Source organism: Tachypleus tridentatus, chromosome 4 (assembly GCF_004210375.1).
Source record: "Tachypleus tridentatus isolate NWPU-2018 chromosome 4, ASM421037v1, whole genome shotgun sequence".
Taxonomy (NCBI): domain Eukaryota; kingdom Metazoa; phylum Arthropoda; class Merostomata; order Xiphosura; family Limulidae; genus Tachypleus; species Tachypleus tridentatus.
Window position 1 is genome coordinate 56,213,463 of NC_134828.1, and position 20,774 is coordinate 56,234,236.

At 32.1% G+C, this 20,774-nt stretch overlaps 1 protein-coding gene across 1 annotated transcript in view; it reads right to left on the reverse strand.

The window, feature by feature from the left end:
* Window positions 1-20,774, reverse strand: part of LOC143249182 (irregular chiasm C-roughest protein-like) — a 233,103-nt gene that overhangs the window by 13,581 nt on the left and 198,748 nt on the right. Inside the window, exon 3 of the mRNA XM_076498641.1 lies at window positions 13,205-13,415. Coding sequence (XP_076354756.1) covers window positions 13,205-13,415 — 211 coding nt within the window. The remainder of the gene's footprint in view (window positions 1-13,204; window positions 13,416-20,774) is intronic.

Sequence of the window (20,774 nt, forward strand, 5' to 3'; positions counted from 1 at the left end):
ACGTTTTTAAAAGGATAATCATGCATTATACGTAGGCTTCCATTAATACACCTCTATAGTGTCACTGAGATTCTTGTACTCACATGTGTTATACAATGAACGTGAATAGTGTTCACCACTACAGATACTGCTTCTACGCACCATAGGAATTTCATGAAGCGTCAGTGGACTGGCATTAGTTTAAACATAGGTTCTACAAAAAAGTTACCAAGTATAGAGGCAATACTGTACTTTTCAGTCATTCAGTGTATTTATGTGCTGTTAGCTTGTTAACATATATAAATACTATATTCATTATCTGTTTTATATATATATATATATATAAAACTTTTATATACCTTTTGTTCTAACACTTACATCGGAATTATAATCCACGAAAAGTACAATTTGATAATCAGGAATATGTTTCTTAATTAGAACAAAATCAATTTAAGTGTACGATTTTGCTATATAATGAAATAGAATTACTTCACTGACAGTTAGAAATATCCTATAAAAAGAAGGATGTGAATATTTAAGTAACATATTTATTACATGCAAACATTATTGTCATATGTAGAACAACAACAATCGCACGTAAATCAGTATGTTATTGAAAAAAACAATGGATTTAAAAATGTTATGACCATGTTCATTATTTTAAGAAATTTATTGATCTTATTTAATAAAAATATAACACAAGAAATAAGTAAAAATACTCTTACTAAAAATAATTTTTTTACAAATTTAGTTTAAAGAAATTTAAAAAAATATAATTAGATGCGAAACATTCATTTGTAATATCTGCAATGGTACACGAAATTTGTGTGCCACATGATAACTTCTCTAAACGCAACTATGATTTTAAAACTAAAATTATGAAGGGTTGAAGGTTATATCATAAAGTTATTTCCAATTCAGAGAACGTAAATTAAACGAATATTAAATTTACATAAACATTTACTTTTATTTTTGCCAAGTATAGAAAAAACAAGATTATATGCATATTAATATTCTATGATATTTAAAATCTACATATTTATGAATCACTTTATCTTTTGTCGACAGAGGGCATTGTCTGTGTGTTGCGTTCCCATTTCTTTCATGAAAAAAACAAACAAAAAACACTGGTTCATAACAGCTTTCTCACAACACTGTAACGGAATATTCAAGCAAGAACCTTCTTATAAAGCTAACTTATTCTTAAAATAACACTCAAAAACTTTCCTTTTCAACAGTTATCACCATCTAAACATTGATAATAAACAAAATAAGTGATTTTATAATTGTTAGACAGAATCAAAATTTATCCAATTGTAATTTTATTATCATTGTTTCAAAAGCTTATAGAAAAATCGGCTGGATATTTTGCACTAAAACCTGAAGAGACATATTATACGAAACTCTGTAAGCCCAAATTACTTAAAAGTAAATTATATTTCCCTGTAAGTTGTATTACGTGGCTATATATGTATAACACATACAATGTTGTAATGAGTAGCTGGCTGGCTGCCCTTGTACACGACACGTATTAAACCATTTACTAAAGTACTAAGCTTAATAAATAGTTCATTCAAAAGACAAGAAGCTGTATTTAAAGCAATATTTTAAAGGTATTTGCTTTATTTGAAAAGGCTGCTTACCTTTTGATAAAATCTTAAACATGCTTAATGAGAATTGCTTTTTAAGCAAAGTATATACACACTGCTGGCCAAAATCTTAAGGCCAGCGAACGTAAAGAAAAAATATGCATTTTGAGTTGTTAGACGCAACCACTTATTTGAGTAGAGCTTCGAAAGACGAAAATAAGAAAAGAGAAAAAAAAAAACTGTTTTAACATTTAATAGAGAAAATGTGAGCACATTGAAATTACCCTAAATACTAGCTGGTCAAAAGTTTAAGACCATACTGAAACGAAGCGTTAATCGATAAACACGTAACGAAATTTAGTCATTTGTGTTCAAGAATAAGCATTGTCAACATCTCCCACTGGCAAAGCATGGCAAAGGCTAAAAGTTGACAGAGTTTTAACGTGGCAGAACTGTCGAGCTGTAAAAGCAAGGTCTCTCTCATCATGCCATCGCTGATGAGATTGAGCGTAGTAAAACTGCTGTTGCAAATTTCTTAAAAGACCATGAGGGATACGGAACGAGAATTTTAAGTGGTCAGCCCAAGAAAATTTCGCCGACGTTGATTCGATGGGTTATCGGGCAAAAAAACCAGCCGATCGTCGAACCAGATTAAGGCCCTTATGGACGCAAAATGCAACTCAAAAACAATAAGACGGCATCAACGAGAGAAAGGCTTTAAAAACCGTAAACGTCTTCAAAAGCCACGCCTCCTTCCACACCACGAAACAGCTCGGTTAAACTTTGCTGAGAATCACCAAACATGGGACGCAGAAAAGTGGAAGAAGGTTTTATCCTCTGATGAGAAACAATTTAACCTAGATGGTTCAGATGGCTTCCAACATTATTGTCACAATAAGACATCCTACCGGAGACATTTTTTACACGACACAGTGGAGGAGGTTCCATCAAGATCTGGAGTACTTTCTCCTTCCATGGAACAATGGAGCTTCATGTTATACATCGGCGTAAAACAACAGCTGGCTACATTTGCATGTTGGAGAGAGCATCCTTATTGACTGAAGGCCCTCACTTCAGTGTGGAAATGACTGGATCTTTCAGCAGGACAACACTGCAATCCACAATGCCTGCAGGACAAAGGACTTTTCATGGCGAATAACGTGATTCAATTGTATCATCCAGAGTGTTCGCCCGAACTGAGCCCCATTGAAAATGTTTGGGGTGGATGGCAAGGGAAGTCTATAGAAATGGACGTCAATTGCAAACCGTGTATGATCGTCGTGAAACCATCTTCACCACTTGGAATAACATTCCAGCCAGCCTTCTACAAACGCTTATACCGACCATGCCAAAACGAATTTTTGAAGGTATTCGCAATAACGGTCATGCAACTCACTACTGAGACCTCTTGTTGGGCATTTCTTATTTTGTTTAGGACTTCTTTTTGGTATGGTCTTAAACTTTTTACCAGCTAGTATTTAGGCTAATTTCATAGTGTTCACATTTTCCTTATTAAATGCTAAAAAGGTTTTTATTTTTATTTTCCCTTTTCTTATTTTCATATTTCGGTGCTCTACTCAAATAAGTGGTTGAATCTAACAACGCAAAATGCATATTTTATCTTTATGTTCATTACTCTTAACATTTTAGCCAGCAGTGTATATATATATGTATATTACTCTACCTAAACAAAACCAACATTGAAAAAAATATAATTTAAAAATTTAAACCTAAAAATAAGGGGATCTACAAGGTAGGTGTAGCCAGACGATTAGGGAGTTTAATGCGCAATCTGAGGGTAGCGGGTTCGAATCCTCGTCAAACCAAACATGCTTGTCATTTCAGCTATCGGGGCGTTATAATGTTATAGTTATCCCACTAGTTGTCGGTAAAAGAGTAGTCAAGAGTTGGCGGTGGGTGGCAATGACTAGCTACTTCTCCTCTACTCTTTTACTGCCAAATTAGGGACGGTTAGCGCATATATTGTGTAGCTTTACGTGAAATTAAAAAAATAAATAAATGCAAGTAATATTTACTGGAGTGTGGGATCACAGATGAATTTTCCAAAAGCCTAAGTATGCTTTTAAATTTAATTCCATCTCTTTAAATTTGCTGTACTACAAAATTTTCTAAGTCCTTCCCTTTCTGCCGTCAAAAACACCGATGTTTTACTTGCGTGCTCATTAGCTGGAAACTATAACTTGTACATTTTCTAGTACATTATGTAGAAATTGCCACGTGAAAAGTTCCAAGTTTTGAAGTTGCATATCGGTACTTGAGTTTGCTGTCTCCACGTGGATTTCCGAGACAATTTTAGCAAATTTCTAATAATAGACGATTACCACACTAGACTTCCCTTACTCAGGCGATTACTCTTTCTGCTTTTTTCTTATTCTTAGCTGAAATCGTGAATGTATATTCAATATTTATTACTACTGCATATATCAATTTTCATATAGCTTATACTATTTTTAAACAACTGGTGTTTAGGTGGTGATTTAAATGTCAAGAATTTACTTCTTATTTTATGTGTGTCGCTGTTGTGTCATCGTATTCTAGCTAACACATGAGCACAGCAGGCAGTTCATAACATACATATCATGTAGACATGACAAGAATAACGTGTTAATGAGTTTCTTTATATTGGATTTATTTGTATTGTATTATCTTAGCAGAAACATTATTTCATTCCGATGAGCTTGCTTTGTTTCTGCTCGTCTTTTGTTACATTATGCTGTGACACTGATAAAAGCTGGTCATTAAATATTTGATGATACAATCTTTACATTCAAATAAGATCATTAGAAAACAACTTTTATGTTTTTGTAGCTGCATACTAGTACATGTTTATTCTTTGTTGTACAATAGTTATTTTAGTGTGTGGTTGGGTGAAATAAGAACAATGCAGAAGCGAACTGTTTAACAACATTTAACATTTAACTGAACGCATATACACGTACGTAGCTTAAACGTTATTCTCAATAAATATACATAAAAATCTAAGAAGTGAGATTTAAGAAAAATATTTATTTTGAAAGGGGAAATAAGGATCATTACTAATGACTCTAAGAAAATAAACAAACAAGGCTTTAAATAGTGTTTACATTTATTTCTTAAGCTAAAATCCCTATTTTAACTTCAAAAAAATTGGTAACAAGTTTAGACATGGAGTTACAATTGCGACTTAATAAAATAATGTAGACGCTATTTTAAGCATTATTCGTTAACTTTGTTTATAGTCCTTCGTTGCAGGCTTGAAATTACATTTACATTTTGATTCAATTTATTTTTACTTTTATGACAATTTCTATTCCACTTTTAATTTTTTTTCTTAATCTTATTTATGCATAAGAACAACAAATGATTAAAAATAAAGTAATAGAAAACAAAATCTTTAGTTTGCTTTTTATACTCACTTTTAGTTTATATAATTATTTAAAAAACCTGATAAAACATATTTCAGCATCAACTTACGAAGAAATATTTAACATATCTCTAGAACCTTTGTGTTGTTCTTTTAAAAAAAATGACAGTAAATATTACTCACAGCAGTAAATATGCGTCATCGTGAAATAATTTAATGAAATTAAACATAAACAAAGTACAAACACAAATAATTCAAATAAGGCTAAAAAGAAACCACAAATACTTAAAATGAAATACCTAACACCTAAAATAAATTATGAGCTTTTCTTAATGCTCAACATTCTTCGACTGAATTACTTACAATTAATAATTATATATCGATTTATAACATTCATAATTGATGTGGGGATAAGTATATGTTTTTATTGATTTTTTGTTTGCTTATCACAAAAAAGAAACGCATAGCTAGCAGGAGGAATTACATTACGAGAAACACGTAATTAACAAGAGGATCTTCAATACGATGAACGTGTAATAATAGTTGGACCTTAAATATGAGAAGGCCTGGCATGGCCAGGTGGTTAAGGAGGTCGTCTCGTAATCTGAGGGGTGTGGGTTCGAATACTCGTAGCATCAAAGATGTTCGCTCTTTCAGCTTTGGGGTCGATATAATGTAACTGTCAATCCCACTATTCATTGGCAAAAAAATATCCCAAGAGTTGGTGGCGGATGTGATGACAAGCTGTTACACTGCTAAATTAGGGACGGCTATTGCATATAGCCATCGTGTAGCTTTGCGCGAAACTCAAAACAAACAAACAATAGTATCAGTCCTCAATATTTTAATCAATTTTTGACATAGGAAGTTAGTGTGGCAATACTGGTTATCTGATTTGTCTCAAATATTGAAGCAAGGATTGATTTTAACTTGGCACTGATGGAATATGAAAACAGTTTTATAAGATAATAAGTTTATAATAACGAAATGTAATGAGCATTTGTAGTTAACTTAATATCAATCAATCAATTGCAAGTGCCTTTATCCTTCCGAACGTGATGTCAAAATAAACAATAATTTAGTTAGACTTAATATAAGTATTTTGTTTTCTTCGCACTCGTTACCTTAAAAAAAATTCAATAATAAGCAAACAGGTTACGTTAAGACTAAATCATTATGTTTCAATTTTTTAGCAAATTATATATAGAAAATGTATGAAAGTATTTCATATAACTGAACGTACATCATAATGCGATTTTTGACTAAGAAAAGATTTTGGTCATAAACACTGCTATACTGCCATCAATGAAATTTATTGTTTTAATAAGGGGAATATAGTACCATGAACTCACTTTTACATAAGGTTTTACGACCCTTTCTTTGTAAGATACTGGTCTATGCATCTAATAAATCAATGGACGTTTCAGGGAGATAACTTACTATCAAGTTTGTGGTAAGTCGGACGTACAAAAATCACAAATTTAATTTCCTGTAGAAAAACTAATACTCATATTTTATATTTTAAAATCATTCTCAGCTTAGGGTTCATCAGATATTGAATTCCAAAATGATTCCATCAGATTGAATACTAAACATACTGAATAGTTTGATTATGAAGCTTTCCTACCTATTTTGTTTATTTAGAAATAAATAAATAAAATGACATTAAACACTGTAAAATGTCAATATTTGCACAAATTCGCACCGCATCTTAAACATTTGTACATTTGTTATTTATTTGGAACAAATTCTGTTCTTATGTTTGTTTAGAAATTAGTCTTAACATCACATAAGAAAGATAACCAAGTAAAGACTGTTTAGTTCACACGTTCAAAAAACAAATTCAATATACATGTTTTTGCAGCCTTATATAAACTATAAAGAAGTTGTAGAGAAATACATTAAAACGCAGTATGGACCCTTAGTTAAAATTTTATTTGAATTTATCTCTTGATCCAAAGAAAATGTAATAACACAGAAACGAAGATGATGTCTTTTTTTGATAAATATTGTAATAAACATTTTTCTTTCAAGATTCAAATTCAACTAAATCGTACTGACTAAAACACGTGAATTCCATTCTCGATATTTTTGTCGTGAACTGATCTCTATTTTCCAAGGAACCAAAACTGACTTGAGATTTTAGGGATGTCTACAACTTAAAAATAATATGCTAAATTATCATATTATGATCTATTATTCACGTTCATTGTAATGAAACAACATATTTTTAAGTGCTTTTTTTTAAAAAAAATATAGTGTTATCACCAAAATTATGCCTGTTATTTTTTGAGGTTCAAAAATCCTATCAACATTTTAATACTTCTTAAGTTCATGCATTATTAATTCAGATCAAACTTTCCTTTTAAGTTAAGCACAAAGCTAGACAATGAACTATCAATGCTCTGCTCACCACAGTTTCTAGCGATGTGAGTCCACAAACTTTTTTTTTTCTTTATTAATCCATCCTCATAGAGGGGGTATAAACATAAATGCGTCATATTCTTAGAGCAGAATATGTTAATAACATTACATAAAAATGAAATACAAAAGTAATTACAATATTCATATTAAAATACGCTGCCCAAAAGAATCCTAATGAGAATTGTTTTCAAATAACAATACAGTAAACACATAAAATATTACTGCAACTTTTCACACAGTACTTATCCATGTAGACTCTCATTCATCACAAGACCATGTTCTCTCTATATGTTATAGAGTCTAATAGATTGTCTTTGAACTTGAACCGTAGAAAATCAAAATATATTTTTTGAAGTGAAGTTTTGAAGAAATTTGCAAAATGTACACGAATAGCACATGTCAACATCTTATCACGTGCGGAATATACCTCAAATGTTGCTAAACACATAGAAAAGTGGAACAGTTTGCGATGATGTGAATGCAAACCACATAAATATCCAATCAAGGTCACGAATCGTTTCTCTTGACGTTATCCAATAAAATAAGACCAAAACGTATTTCCACCAAAACACACAAATACACTGGGACACTGAAAAAGCAAATGAGCTATAGTTTCTCGAGTACGACTACAGAAGGAACAAAACCCTGTCTGATCTCTAAACATGTGAACTAATTTAACATTTGTAGTCATTGAAATGATGCCATGGAAAATAGTCTTAATTACAGTATCAATAACCGACAAAAGAATCAAAATAGCCCTTTCAAAGAAACGGCCAATCAGTATCAGATACAAGGTCCCTCCAAAAGTGGTGGTTAGTGCGTGAGGAGGAAAATTATTCTGCAATCCACAAAATATCCTCCTCAAAGAAAGATCCTGAAATAAAAAAAAATCCAAACTATTATTGGACATCAACCTCTTGTGGAGATCTCGAGTAATACTAATATAATTAGTAAAATATCAACTATATTTTACAATACTAAAAACTTCAGAATAACAAACTGTGATCCACCTGAGGAAGGTATGCCCATACCCACATTGATTAAGCAACGAGAATATGTAACCATGTACAACACGATCAAAAACCTTCACCTGATCTATCTCGAGCGGAATTCTTCTCCGTTGTGTTCGGTCGAGATAATTCATCAAAAACTTCAAAATGAGTAAAATAGTACTATCTATAACCCGAGATAATTTAGTAGCTAAAATTTTAGTAAAATCTTATAGTCACAGTTCAGGAGAAGTAATGGCCGATAGTTCTCTGGTAATCTCCTATCTTCTCCCTTCGGAAGTAAATTAAGTACACCAAGCTTCATACTATCAAATAAAACACCTCATAAGAGAACTCCTTGTAAAGCCCCCACCCGAAATTCCTTAATAAAGGACAGCAAAACCTGTAAAATGCTATAGCAAACCCACCTTCTAGAAATGTTTCTTTTAAGATGTTGCAAAGCTCTTATAACTTCATGAATACTGATGTCAGCGTTACACATAAGACAATCAGAATCACTCAACTTGTCAGATACATAAAACAATACCTCTACCACAGCCGAATCTTCCACTCCCTCAGAATTTTAAAGAGTAGAATAAAAGTCGTTAGAACAGCCACAATATCTTTAGGATGATAAACTGATACATTCTCTGGAGTGTAAACAGGCTATATTTTCAATTTCCTTGTCCGAACCAGTTCAGTACATAGGAAATACTTGTTGGAGTATTCACTCTCTTCAAACCACCTCACATGAGACCTTAATACTATACCCTCTATCCTTTGCACATTTAATTCCTCCATATCATAGAATTTTTGAACGGAACGCAAAGAACAGGATGAAATAAAAGTATGCTCACGCTCTTTTGTTCTCTTCAAATATGTCCGACGTGCGTTATTAGAACGAGCCCAGCAAGCACCATGAACTAGAATAAGTTATTTGATAGCATCTTTCAACTTCACATACCACTGACAAATATCTTGAAGATAAATAGGCCAAACTCGACTTCGTTGTATTAAAAGAAGAACCATTTCAATATAATCGAAATCACTCAACAAACGATTATTAAAGTGCCAAAATTCAGAACTACGAGAAACATTATTAAATTGAAAACCAACAGTCAAGACAGAATGACTTGTTTAGGGAAAACAATATTTATCAAAATTACTCTGAAAAGGCAACCATTAGGACTAACCAGAATTTTATCAGTTCGAGATTAAAACAATGATCCTAGAATAAACTTTCTTCAATCAAATCTAAGTGTATCACCATAAAAAAATCTAAGCAGATCAGACAAAAAGAAAATACTTAGCGAATTATTAAAACTGCGGCGACTAGCATCTCTATAATACTTTACCGTAGACTTATCTAAAAGAATGTCTCTAGCACAATGAAAATTCCCCACTACTACCAAGTTTTGATCTGTTGGAAAAAGTGTAATTAAACCATTAAGAATTCCAACCCACTCAGAGGTATTCGAATAAGCATAGATATTAACCAATACAAATAAAAAGTCATTAAATGCACAATTAATGGTGACAACCCTCCCCAATTGATCCACATAATAGAAACGGAATGATTTACAAACACTGTCATCCCCTGTCTACCTCGTATTGCATTAGACAGAAAACAGTACACTATCCAAAATGTATTAACTAATTTAAAATGATAATTTGTAGGAAAATAACTCTTGAAAATAAATAATAGAATTAGCGTGAACCAAAATATGTTAAATATTTTCTCAATTTTCCAAGCATCCTCAACCCAGTTGTGTTCAACACTCCGATATTAAATCAAAAAGACATAAATTAAATAGTATTATGCTTGAAAGCTGCAGTCAATCGGTAGTCATTTTCACACGAATTGAGCGAGTTCTATACCATGAAGTACCAAGAAGTTATAAACATCGTTTCTGTCCGCTAGGTGAAAATTCAACTTCCATACCAACCACATCAGCATATTTCCAACACCGCGGGGTAGAGACGTCATGCCTAACACTGTTCACCAATGAAGTCGATTGATCTTCTGCTTTATCCCCTAGGGGTAGAAATACAATCAGCATGTAAACTTCTAGATTGTTCCTGAACATCCGTAAAAACGTTCTTTATCATGTTCAATGGACAAAGAGCATGGCTGAATTAACCCAGTATTTGAGGCAGCAGGTCTATTAATATCACCAGCTTCACGGTCCGCCTCCTCATTCGTATGGTCCACTTCTGCAATCTCATAATCTAATTATGTCTCGCCTACAAGCTCTTCCTGAACTCCCGACAACATTGAATAACATGACCTTGTCGATTACAAATCAGCTGAGGACAATTCTTGTACGGGTGATCCTCAATGAGACACAAATTGCAACGCTTTGATCACATAAGGCAAAGATATATGGTAAGCAGAAAACGACATACGGTTAAACCTAGTACCATTATAAATCCCCTGGTCCCGTTTCCACACGATTGCACTCTTAACTTTTCATACAAAGTTGTTTAACTTATTAATAAGGTTGTTATCAGTAACGTACTCAGTTACACAAAAAAAGAAACAGTCAACGTATTAATGGCCACCACTTTAGTGGCATCGATTTCGCCATTAATATTCAGTCCAAAACCTACCACAAGTTCAACGCCTTTGGTTAAAATAAATGTAACCTCATAATCCCCGGGATGAGGTACAATATGAAAAATGGAATCAGCACCAAATTGAGTAAAATAGCTTGTTTAACCTTACCTTCATTACTACGAGGCGACTCCACAAATACAGTTCTCTTCATTAAATCTAGACTGTCCAGTTTGAATACCAGTCGAAGTTCTGAACATAAATAATTAGGTCCAGGTACCTCTACACTTAGAAAATAAAAAGAGCTAAACAAATTAAAAAAAGACAGGCGAAAAGCGTAAAGCACTATCACAAGTCTAAACAGTAGCTGAAGTGAAACACGTCTGCTCAATCCGCAGACACAGCGCTGTGCCACTGAAGGGCCGCAGTCAAGCATACATAAAACTAAAATTAATATTATTATCTAGAAATTGTATAAGTATGCCCAGTTTGTTGCTAATAAAAGCGTATTCAACATTTTTGAGCATTTTCGACAGTTTTCGTTTTTTGCAGTTTTTGTTTGTTTGCAATTTAGCACGAAACTACATAACGGGCTATCTGTATTCTGTCTACCACGGGTATTGAAACCTGGATTCTAATGCTGTAATTCCGCAAACATATCGTTGTGCCACTAAGGGGCTTCTTGCAGGTGAAACATTTATATCATCTTAGATTTTCTTGTCTCATTTACGTTCACAAAATATCACATTTTCAATACCAAGGTGTACCTTATTAATACAAATTTAACTGTATTTCTATATGATTGAAAGAAAGGAAAAAAAATGTTTAAATTTTCTTGTGGGCAATTTGAAAATAATTACGGTAAAATTATGGCACAATTTATTATTTCATAGAGTAAAATTACTGTTCACTGTTGCTTTTTGTTCTTTTTAACTTATATTATGCTATGCTGTTACAAAGTTTGGGAAAAGTGAAACTTAAATAACTGGAAATGAAACGAAATAGATTAAAACCTAATAGAAGAAAAAACATAAAAGTGAAAACGTTATTGAAATTTAAAATATATTGCGTCAGGTGTGTTACAGTATACAATATAAACCACAGTGACAATTCAAATAATACTATTTAAAAAGTTTAAATTGTTGCAAATATTCTTTAATTTAAGAGGCTTTATTTTGTACGAATCTCTGTACATTATTTTATAAAATATATAAACTACACTTTGATTTACTTTCTTAGAAAATATATGAAATATAACGTCTAAGGTTTGGTTTCCCGCAGTGGATATGGCAGATAACCAAATGTGGCTTTGCTTTAAGACAAGCAAAGCAGTATAAACAGTAAACCTTATCTTCTTTGAAATCATTTTATACAATATTAAACAATAATTATTTGAAATGAAATTCCAACCAAGTAAATTATCATCTTCTGCTCTTATCCTTGTAATGGTGTAAATTGAGTGTTAATATATATATATTCTTTATCCAACTGAACATAAATGAAGTGTATTAAGAAACGCAAAATATTTACAAAGCCATAAATCAACCTGTTTCATTATTTTAATTTTTATTTCTTTTAGAATTAGAAACACGACTACTGGTATGTACGGTAAACAGGAATACGTTGTTTGATTTCTAAGTGTTTATAATAGAAAGTATATATTTCCCTTTCCTATTATATTTCACAACACTAGGTGTATATATACAAAGTTTAAATATTCGATCAATTAAAATCACCTAAGCTATTACTTATATAGCAGAATTAATAAATTTTTGTTTATTTTTGTTGTAAAGTCTTTTATAATTTTTTTATCACTGTATTAGTTAACAACGACAGTTTTTTTCTCTCCTGAAGAGAATATTTCATTTAGAAAGATTAAGAGATTGTGTTTTTAAAATTTCAATAGATGGTCTGAAAAAAAATCCTTATGTATCAAATATCATGTTTCTATGTTTCAGTTGCTTTCACATGGAAGCACAGCTAGAATTTATTAAGGGTATTATTATTAGATCTACATTATCTATAAATAAGATTCGTTTGTGAAATATTCTTGTTTTCAAATAATAGCTAAATACTAAAAATGCCATCAAAAAGACGAGATGGTATTTAAAAAATACAGTTAAAACAACAATACTTTTTCACAAAATCAAAATTAGCTGAAAATAAAACTAACAAACCTATGTATCCAATGTTACAACAGTCTAGTACCGTTGTGGCGAGAGTTGTACTTAGTTTTATAACACATTTCAACTGACCATAACAGAAAATGTGATTAAAAATCACAATATTTTATTAAATTATTTACCAATGACATTTAGTGTGATAAACAGGCTCTTCTTCGGTACAGTACTGACTTGACATTCGTACTGTCCAGCATCATCTCTCTGTGGATATTTCACTTGAAGCATCCAATCGTCTCTATCGTCACGGTGTATGACTTGAAATTTGTCACTACTGGAGTATATAAAACGACCCACAGTCAGGACATGGAGGTCTTTTCTCCTAATCCATGAAACCTGTGCCAAAAATATTTAAAATATTAATGTAAGATCTGTAAAATAAACATTAAATTACTAAAAATCTTCAATCCATTACATTCAATAACTTGATGTTATCTTAAAACTAAACAAAGTTCAATAATCTGTTTCCAATAGAAAGTTTTGGAAGACAATATTATTAGATAGAATGATGTTTCTTTACTGAAAAATCTTTAAAACAAAATGGCTTGAAATTTGATGTTTCTGAATCCTCAAACATACTCATGGTCGTATTAACTAGTTGTCGATATTCACACATTAAAACGTCTTAATTTTAAATTCAAAACAAAATGTGTAAAGTTCAGGTTCGTATAAAAATGTTATTAAACAGTTTATACTTGAACTCAGTCATCTAACACAGTTGAGTTAATAATAGTAAGATATAATAAGAATATTACCTTGGCTCTTTAAATCGATAACTAAGATGTGTAAAAACGAAACGGTCTTCATCGTTCTAACAACATATCATCAAATTTCTCAAGGAGTGAAATAACTTGGGAAAAAAATGGAAGATATATACTATGTACTACCATAACGAGGGAATCGCCCCAATACAGTTACACGATTCTGAATTAGAACAAAATCCATAGAGTGCTATGGAACCCGTATATAAACTTGTATTTTATTAAATAGATGAAGGAAATAGATAAATATACTAAGTAATGCAGTTAGGATTGATCGTCATTAATATCTTTACATGATTCCACATTAGAACGGAGTACACGTACTGGTAAGGACCCCTAGATAAACTCACAATTTTTAAAGTAAGTATAGAAAATAATTACCACATATACTAAGTACTGTAATTAGGATGGATTAGTCATTAACACGCTTATATTATCTTACTTTAGAACAGAGTTAAGCATGATTGACTATTCGTAGATCAATATTAGTAGATGGTTCACTGTCAATTACTTATGGAAAAAAAAAAAAAGATTCAATATAGTTCCAACTGATTTATAGGGCACATTTATATTTTGAAACTTCTCAAATTATATGAGCTATTTAGTAATTTTATTAAAGAAGCAGTCTTGACTTTTAGTTTGTGAATATTATCATCGGCGTTTATCATTATTTTTTTCTTACGAAAATGACTTTGATCCTTAATCATAAACCAATTCGTGAAAGTTAAAAAAGTGTATGCAATAAACCACATATAACGAGAGTATATGATAAATTAATCAGAAATTTGTGTAATATAAAGGCTTCTAGATTTTCTTATATTTCTTGTAAAAATAAAACAAATTAGTAAATAGGGTGTGACGGATTTATTTTCATATATCTATTTCAGTATCGTTGTTTAAGTTAAATTATATTGTTAAATCTGTAATGCGAAATTCCCGCTTATTTACTAAAATTGTAGAAGATTATTTAGTATAAGAATTAATAATATAAGTATGTATATAAACACTAGTGTATCGTCTGTATTGTTGTGCTGGCTGAAATTTTTGGAAACTCTTCTTACCCCTCTAAATGTTACCAGCGCAAAGCACCAAAATACACCTCGGAAGCTATAAGTGTGATTAACACTTATTAATCGGGAACTTCAGATATTTGACTAGAAGCTTTTATAAATTTTGAACATTAGGAACTATTCAACTTCAGTGGATTCAGATATCACATATGATTTTTACGAATACATTGTATAACTTTTGCGTTTAAAAACTGAACGTGATATGAACAAAGAAAGTTTGTTTGTTTGTTTGGGAATTTCGCACAAAGCTACTCGAGGGCTATCTGTGCTAGCCGTCCCTAATTTAGCAGTGTAAGACTAGAGGGAAGGCAGCTAGTCATCACCACCCACCGCCAACTCTTGGGCTACTCTTTTACCAACGAATAGTGGGATTGACCGTCACATTATACATCCCCACGGCTGGGAGGGCGAGCATGTTTAGCGCGACGGGGGCGCGAACCCGTGACCCTCGGATTACGAGTCGTACGCCTTACGCGCTAGGCCATGCACTTACATCAACGCAAAATTAATTTACTCACCATTGAACTCTTGATAAGATGCCCAAGGAAATTCCAGACCAGATAAAAAACTCAACGTTGTTTGTAATTTTGCAATCATCGTTGTTGTAAATTGTTATTATTTGTATATTAAATATATATTTGTATTAGAAAAAAGAAAACTATGTATATCAGTCTTGTTGATAAAATCATAAACTGGATACGTATCGGCATTTATTTATCTTCTAAATCCAAATTAAGGTTTAACTGGGTTTCAAACTATTCGAAATTATAATACGTTATGTAATAGACTGAAGATCGCCCGGGATAAATAATTATACGTAACGAGATAAAAGGAAACATATCAAAATATAGAATATTATTGAAACCTTTGTCCATTTATTGTCTTTAAAGCTTCTGATTAGGATAATAAGAGTAGAAAATCTGGTGAACAGGATATTGTCATGCTTCAAGTCGTGATAGCAAGCAAATTGTGGCAAAAATGTTCTTTATGTGTCATTTACACAAGAGAAAAATAACACTGGAATGTTGTTTCTTGGACTGTGAGTAGTTGCTAATAAAGTAAAAGTACCTTCAATTACAGATAAACGTGCTGTTTATGTCTCTAAGTACATTTGTGCGCTTTTGCCTTTTCGTTTTCTTGTTGGACTTGTTATAATATCATTTTGTGCTAAACTTATATGGATTACATATAACTGACAACATACTCATTGCCCACGTTGATTTATCATTTATAAAGTACAATAGTAACAGAGGAAAATTCAGAACAGATTACTTTTATAATACAAGTTCGGTTTCAGACTCATCACTTCTGTGCATACACTATGGATATCCCCCTCCTTTTATTACAACAACCATTTGTACTCTTCCTATAAATATAGGTTTACTGTAATTTTGAAAACTTTCAAATATAATATTTTTATATGAAATGTTCAAAGGTGTAGCGTTATAGCCGCTAATCTGATTTTGAAGACAAGTATCCAAATTATGACATCAAAGATGTGTAATTTTTCATTTAAGGTGATTTTTCAACAAAACCTGTTTGGCAAAAAGAAAAAAATGTTTTGGATAATTGCTTACAACATATCAGTGTCGCGTAACTAAAATACAATGAAATACTTTGGGCTTTAAAAAAATAAAATACCTTGTATATCTTCAATATCTTTATATACTAATTAATTACATTATATGTAATTTGACAACTTTAATTGCAAACAGTCAAATCGCACCATTTAGTTGTTATTTGCCCTAACTTGCATTTTCTTATTTCTTTAGATGATTTACCGTAGTAATGTGGTTAAAAGGTGCTTATGTTTCGTAAAAGTTTGTAGTGTACATTACATGAAACTTACAATGAAAGTTACAAAAATAACTGCTGGAGTCTTTTCAGTTACTTTTGCTGTCACGGACCAGAAGTGATAGAAATATAATATTCCTATATTGTAAAAATAATGTTTTGAAACGATGTTTTTATAATGTTTAAATTACATAATGTACATTTCAGAATCATACAACAAGAATAGCACGTCTCAGAGTTAGTTTGTTTATTTTTTGAATTTCGCACAAAGCTACTCGAGGGCTATCTGTGCTAGCCATTCCTAATTTAGCAGTGTAAGACTAGAGGGAAGGCAGTTAGTCCTCACCACCCACCGCCAACTCTTGGGCTACTCTTTTACCAACGAATAGTGGGATTGACCGTCATATTATAACGCTTCCACGGCTGAAAGGGCGAACATGTTTGGCGCGAAGGGGATGCGAATCCGCGACCCTCAGATTACGAGTCGCACGCCTTAACACGCATGGCCATTCCGGGCCCTTCGTACGTTATTTTGAATAAATCCATTAATTACAAATATATATGTTTTAACGCTATATGAGTGACCAGAAACTTTTATTGATGTGTGACTGAAGGCCGAAATAGCATAAATCACAATTGCAAGCAAAGGTTTTTTGTTTTTTGTTTGTTTTTGGAATTTCGCACAAAGCTACTCGAGGGCTATCTGTGCTAGCCGTCCCTAATTTAGCAGTGTAAGACTAGAGGGAAAGCAGCTAGTCATCACCACCCACCGCCAACTCTTGGGCTACTCTTTTACCAACGGATAGTGGGATTGACCGTCACATTATACGCCCCCACGGCTGGGAGGGCGAGCATGTTTAACGCGACGCGGGCGCGAACCCGCGACCCTCGGATTACGAGTCGCACGCCTTACGCGCTTGGCCATGGCAGGCCGCAAGCAAAGAACGGCAAAATCGAGAGTACTCGAAAAAAATTAAAAAATATTTATACAAACAGCCACGAGTTTGATATAAGTTTACAGTATTGAAAATAATTATGAAAGTACACTGGTAATATGAAAACGTAAGTCACAAACAATAAATAGTTTGAACTAAATGTTCGGTTTATCATTAGCACATTATTACAGATAATACAAAAGAAGGAAAAACAAATATGTTGCAATTTTTAGTTGCTTACATATAAATATATTATTGTATAATAGTAAAATGGTGTTTTAAAAATTCTTTATTACCTTCCACAACTTAGCTAAGTTTCGTGGTTGCCGTTTCGGGTTCCATTCCTACTGAATAGTATTCATATCGTAATTTTATTTAAATCAAGTTTCTTTTTTTACATACAGGTATCGTTTCTTGATATAAGCTGTGGTCAGAGATCTTTTTCTTGAAGAAACGAGATGATGGATAAATTGATTGGTTGTTTGGAATTAAGCACAAAGCTACAGAATAGACTATCTGTACTCTGCCCACCAAGGGTATCGAAATCTGATTTATAGCGGTATAAGTCCACAGTTTGCTGCTGTGCCACTGAGAGGCTTGATGGATAAAAATATCTCAGTAATCAGAGAGCTAACAACTTGGTACAGTTATTCAATAAAATTATCAAAAATCAACTTCAATTTTGTAGGTGTTGTATGTTGACCTGTTTACCATTCTCACACATGTGCCTGTTAAGTTCGTTTTCTTTGTTTGTTTGTTTTTGAATTTCGCCCAAAGCTACTCGAAGGCTATCTGCGCTAGCCCTCCCTAATTTAGCAGTGTAAAACTGGAAGAAAAGCAGCTGGTCATCACCACTCACCGCCATCTCTTGGGCTACTCTGTTACCAACGAATAGTGGGATTGACCGTTACATTATATCGCTTCCACGGTTGAAAAGGCGAGCATATTTGATGCGATGGGAATGCGACCCCGCGACCCTGAGATTACGAGTCGCACGCTTTAACCCACCTGACCATGGCAGGCCATGTCTGTTAAGAACAACTTCTTATTGCTTTACGATAGTTTTGCTAATTGCTTTTCACTTTTGACATTCAGTTCAGGTTTTTCTTTTGATTATATCACCTAAAAAATGGTTTTGAGCACTGAGAATATTCCGTACTTACGCGTACCTTAGTTTTCTTGAAGTAACATTCACACCTGTATTTACGGTTAGGTCGTTGACAAGATCATTGTTTTCACTTTTAATCCTATAATTAGCCATTGCTTTAAAACGAAAAAAACTCAAGACGTGTGAGAGCTTTATGTGTGTATATGATGCAGTACAGTGTTAAGTGCTGAAGCAATATATTATTATGCTTAACTACTTTTCGCAAGTATAGCGAATTTGATCTTTAGGTAAAAAGTTGTGGCATCAAATTTTCTCTTTTTATCTTGTTTTAAACGACAGATTCCTGTGGCTTTAAATATTCATGTTAAGCAAATTATATGGTAAACAGAGTCTATTCTGATGTATCGGCATTATTTCTATTAATATTAGTTGAATTAGGCCATCCAAGTTATATATTAGCACTTCTTTTCAATAGTATGGTTTATTAATAAGTTCCAAATATAGTCAAAAGATGACGCAAAAGACTCTGCTTTTCTCTGCAGTGAAAGGGCTACTCATATGTGTGTGTGTGTGTAACATATATATGCTTACTTATTAGGATAGTTTTGTATTTTTTTTAATTAAGAAACTTGAAAACACAAAATTGTACCTCGAAAACAATCTCTTCAGGTAATTCTGATAAACTAAGAAGTAATAATATACATTTTAATGATATCGATTTTTGTGTGTTATGAGAAATAATATATTCTGTACTAATGCTCACGGATGCAGCCTTCAGTGAATCGATTTAGAATAAAATCATAATATGTGACATTCAGTGAATGCAGATAAATTCATATTTATACATAAATACTACTTTCAATATCACAAAATTTAATTTAATAATATGTGACATTCACTGAATGCAGATAAATTCATATTTATACATAAATACTACTTTCAATATCACAAACTTTAATTTAATTTACTCATTACATTCCATAGTGAATCGGAATCCAAATCAAACAGCAAAATTTACAGCATATAAATGGAAATAAAAACACGTACTTTAATTATTTAATATCTGTTCAACGAAACGTGGACATCAAATTGTATATTTTAATTAAGTATTTATTCTGAAACTAGAAATAAAACTTGAATTCCAATTAGCTATTGCATTTTAGCATTTCTACAATTGATGCAAAATTTTGTTTCTTGTAGTATTTCTTGATAATTTTTTCAAGCTATTTATTAATCAAAATTTTCGTAATTGTCCATAGTCCATAGTAGCCAGTTCACGCTAGCAAAATGCACGGTAGAATGAGAAACTAGAATATATTGAATATTAACATAATTTTCTACAACGTTCATTAAGAGATATGATGAATATTTAGTAAGTGAAATTACATTATCAGTTTGGAAATTTCGTATACAGTGTTACCAGATATCTAGATGTCCTATCTATATTGAATTCAACTGTCAAACTGTATTGACATTTAAAATAATTATATCATGTCTCGTTAAGACGAAAATTTCTGTTCTCCAGTAGTACAGCGGTATGTCTGAGGACTTACAATGCTTGTTTTCGATACTCCTAGTAGGCTATGATGTAGCTTTGTGCTTAACTGTAAACGAAAAGTTTTAGAGTATCTTACTACAATATACATTTGTTATTTTCTTAAATAGCTTTTAAATCAATAGAAAAATTATATGCATGAATAGAATGTTACAACAGTTATTTACTGAATGAATATGCGTTGTAATTTTAAAATGTTAAAATTTCTACGGCATGTTTATCTTTACTTCACACTTTTACATTTATTCCTTGCAATGTTAACGCTTTTAAACACGATATTTATAGTCAATAAGTACATTCGTACGTTATTTTACAATGTATGTATTTTATTCAGACACAGGATGCAACAATACATAATGTAGGTTGTTTCTATGAATAAACAGTGTAGGAACAAAACAGGTCTTATTTACTTTGTTGAGAAGAGGACAAAAGATGAAATATCTTTATACGATTAAAATATTTTCGTGTCTAG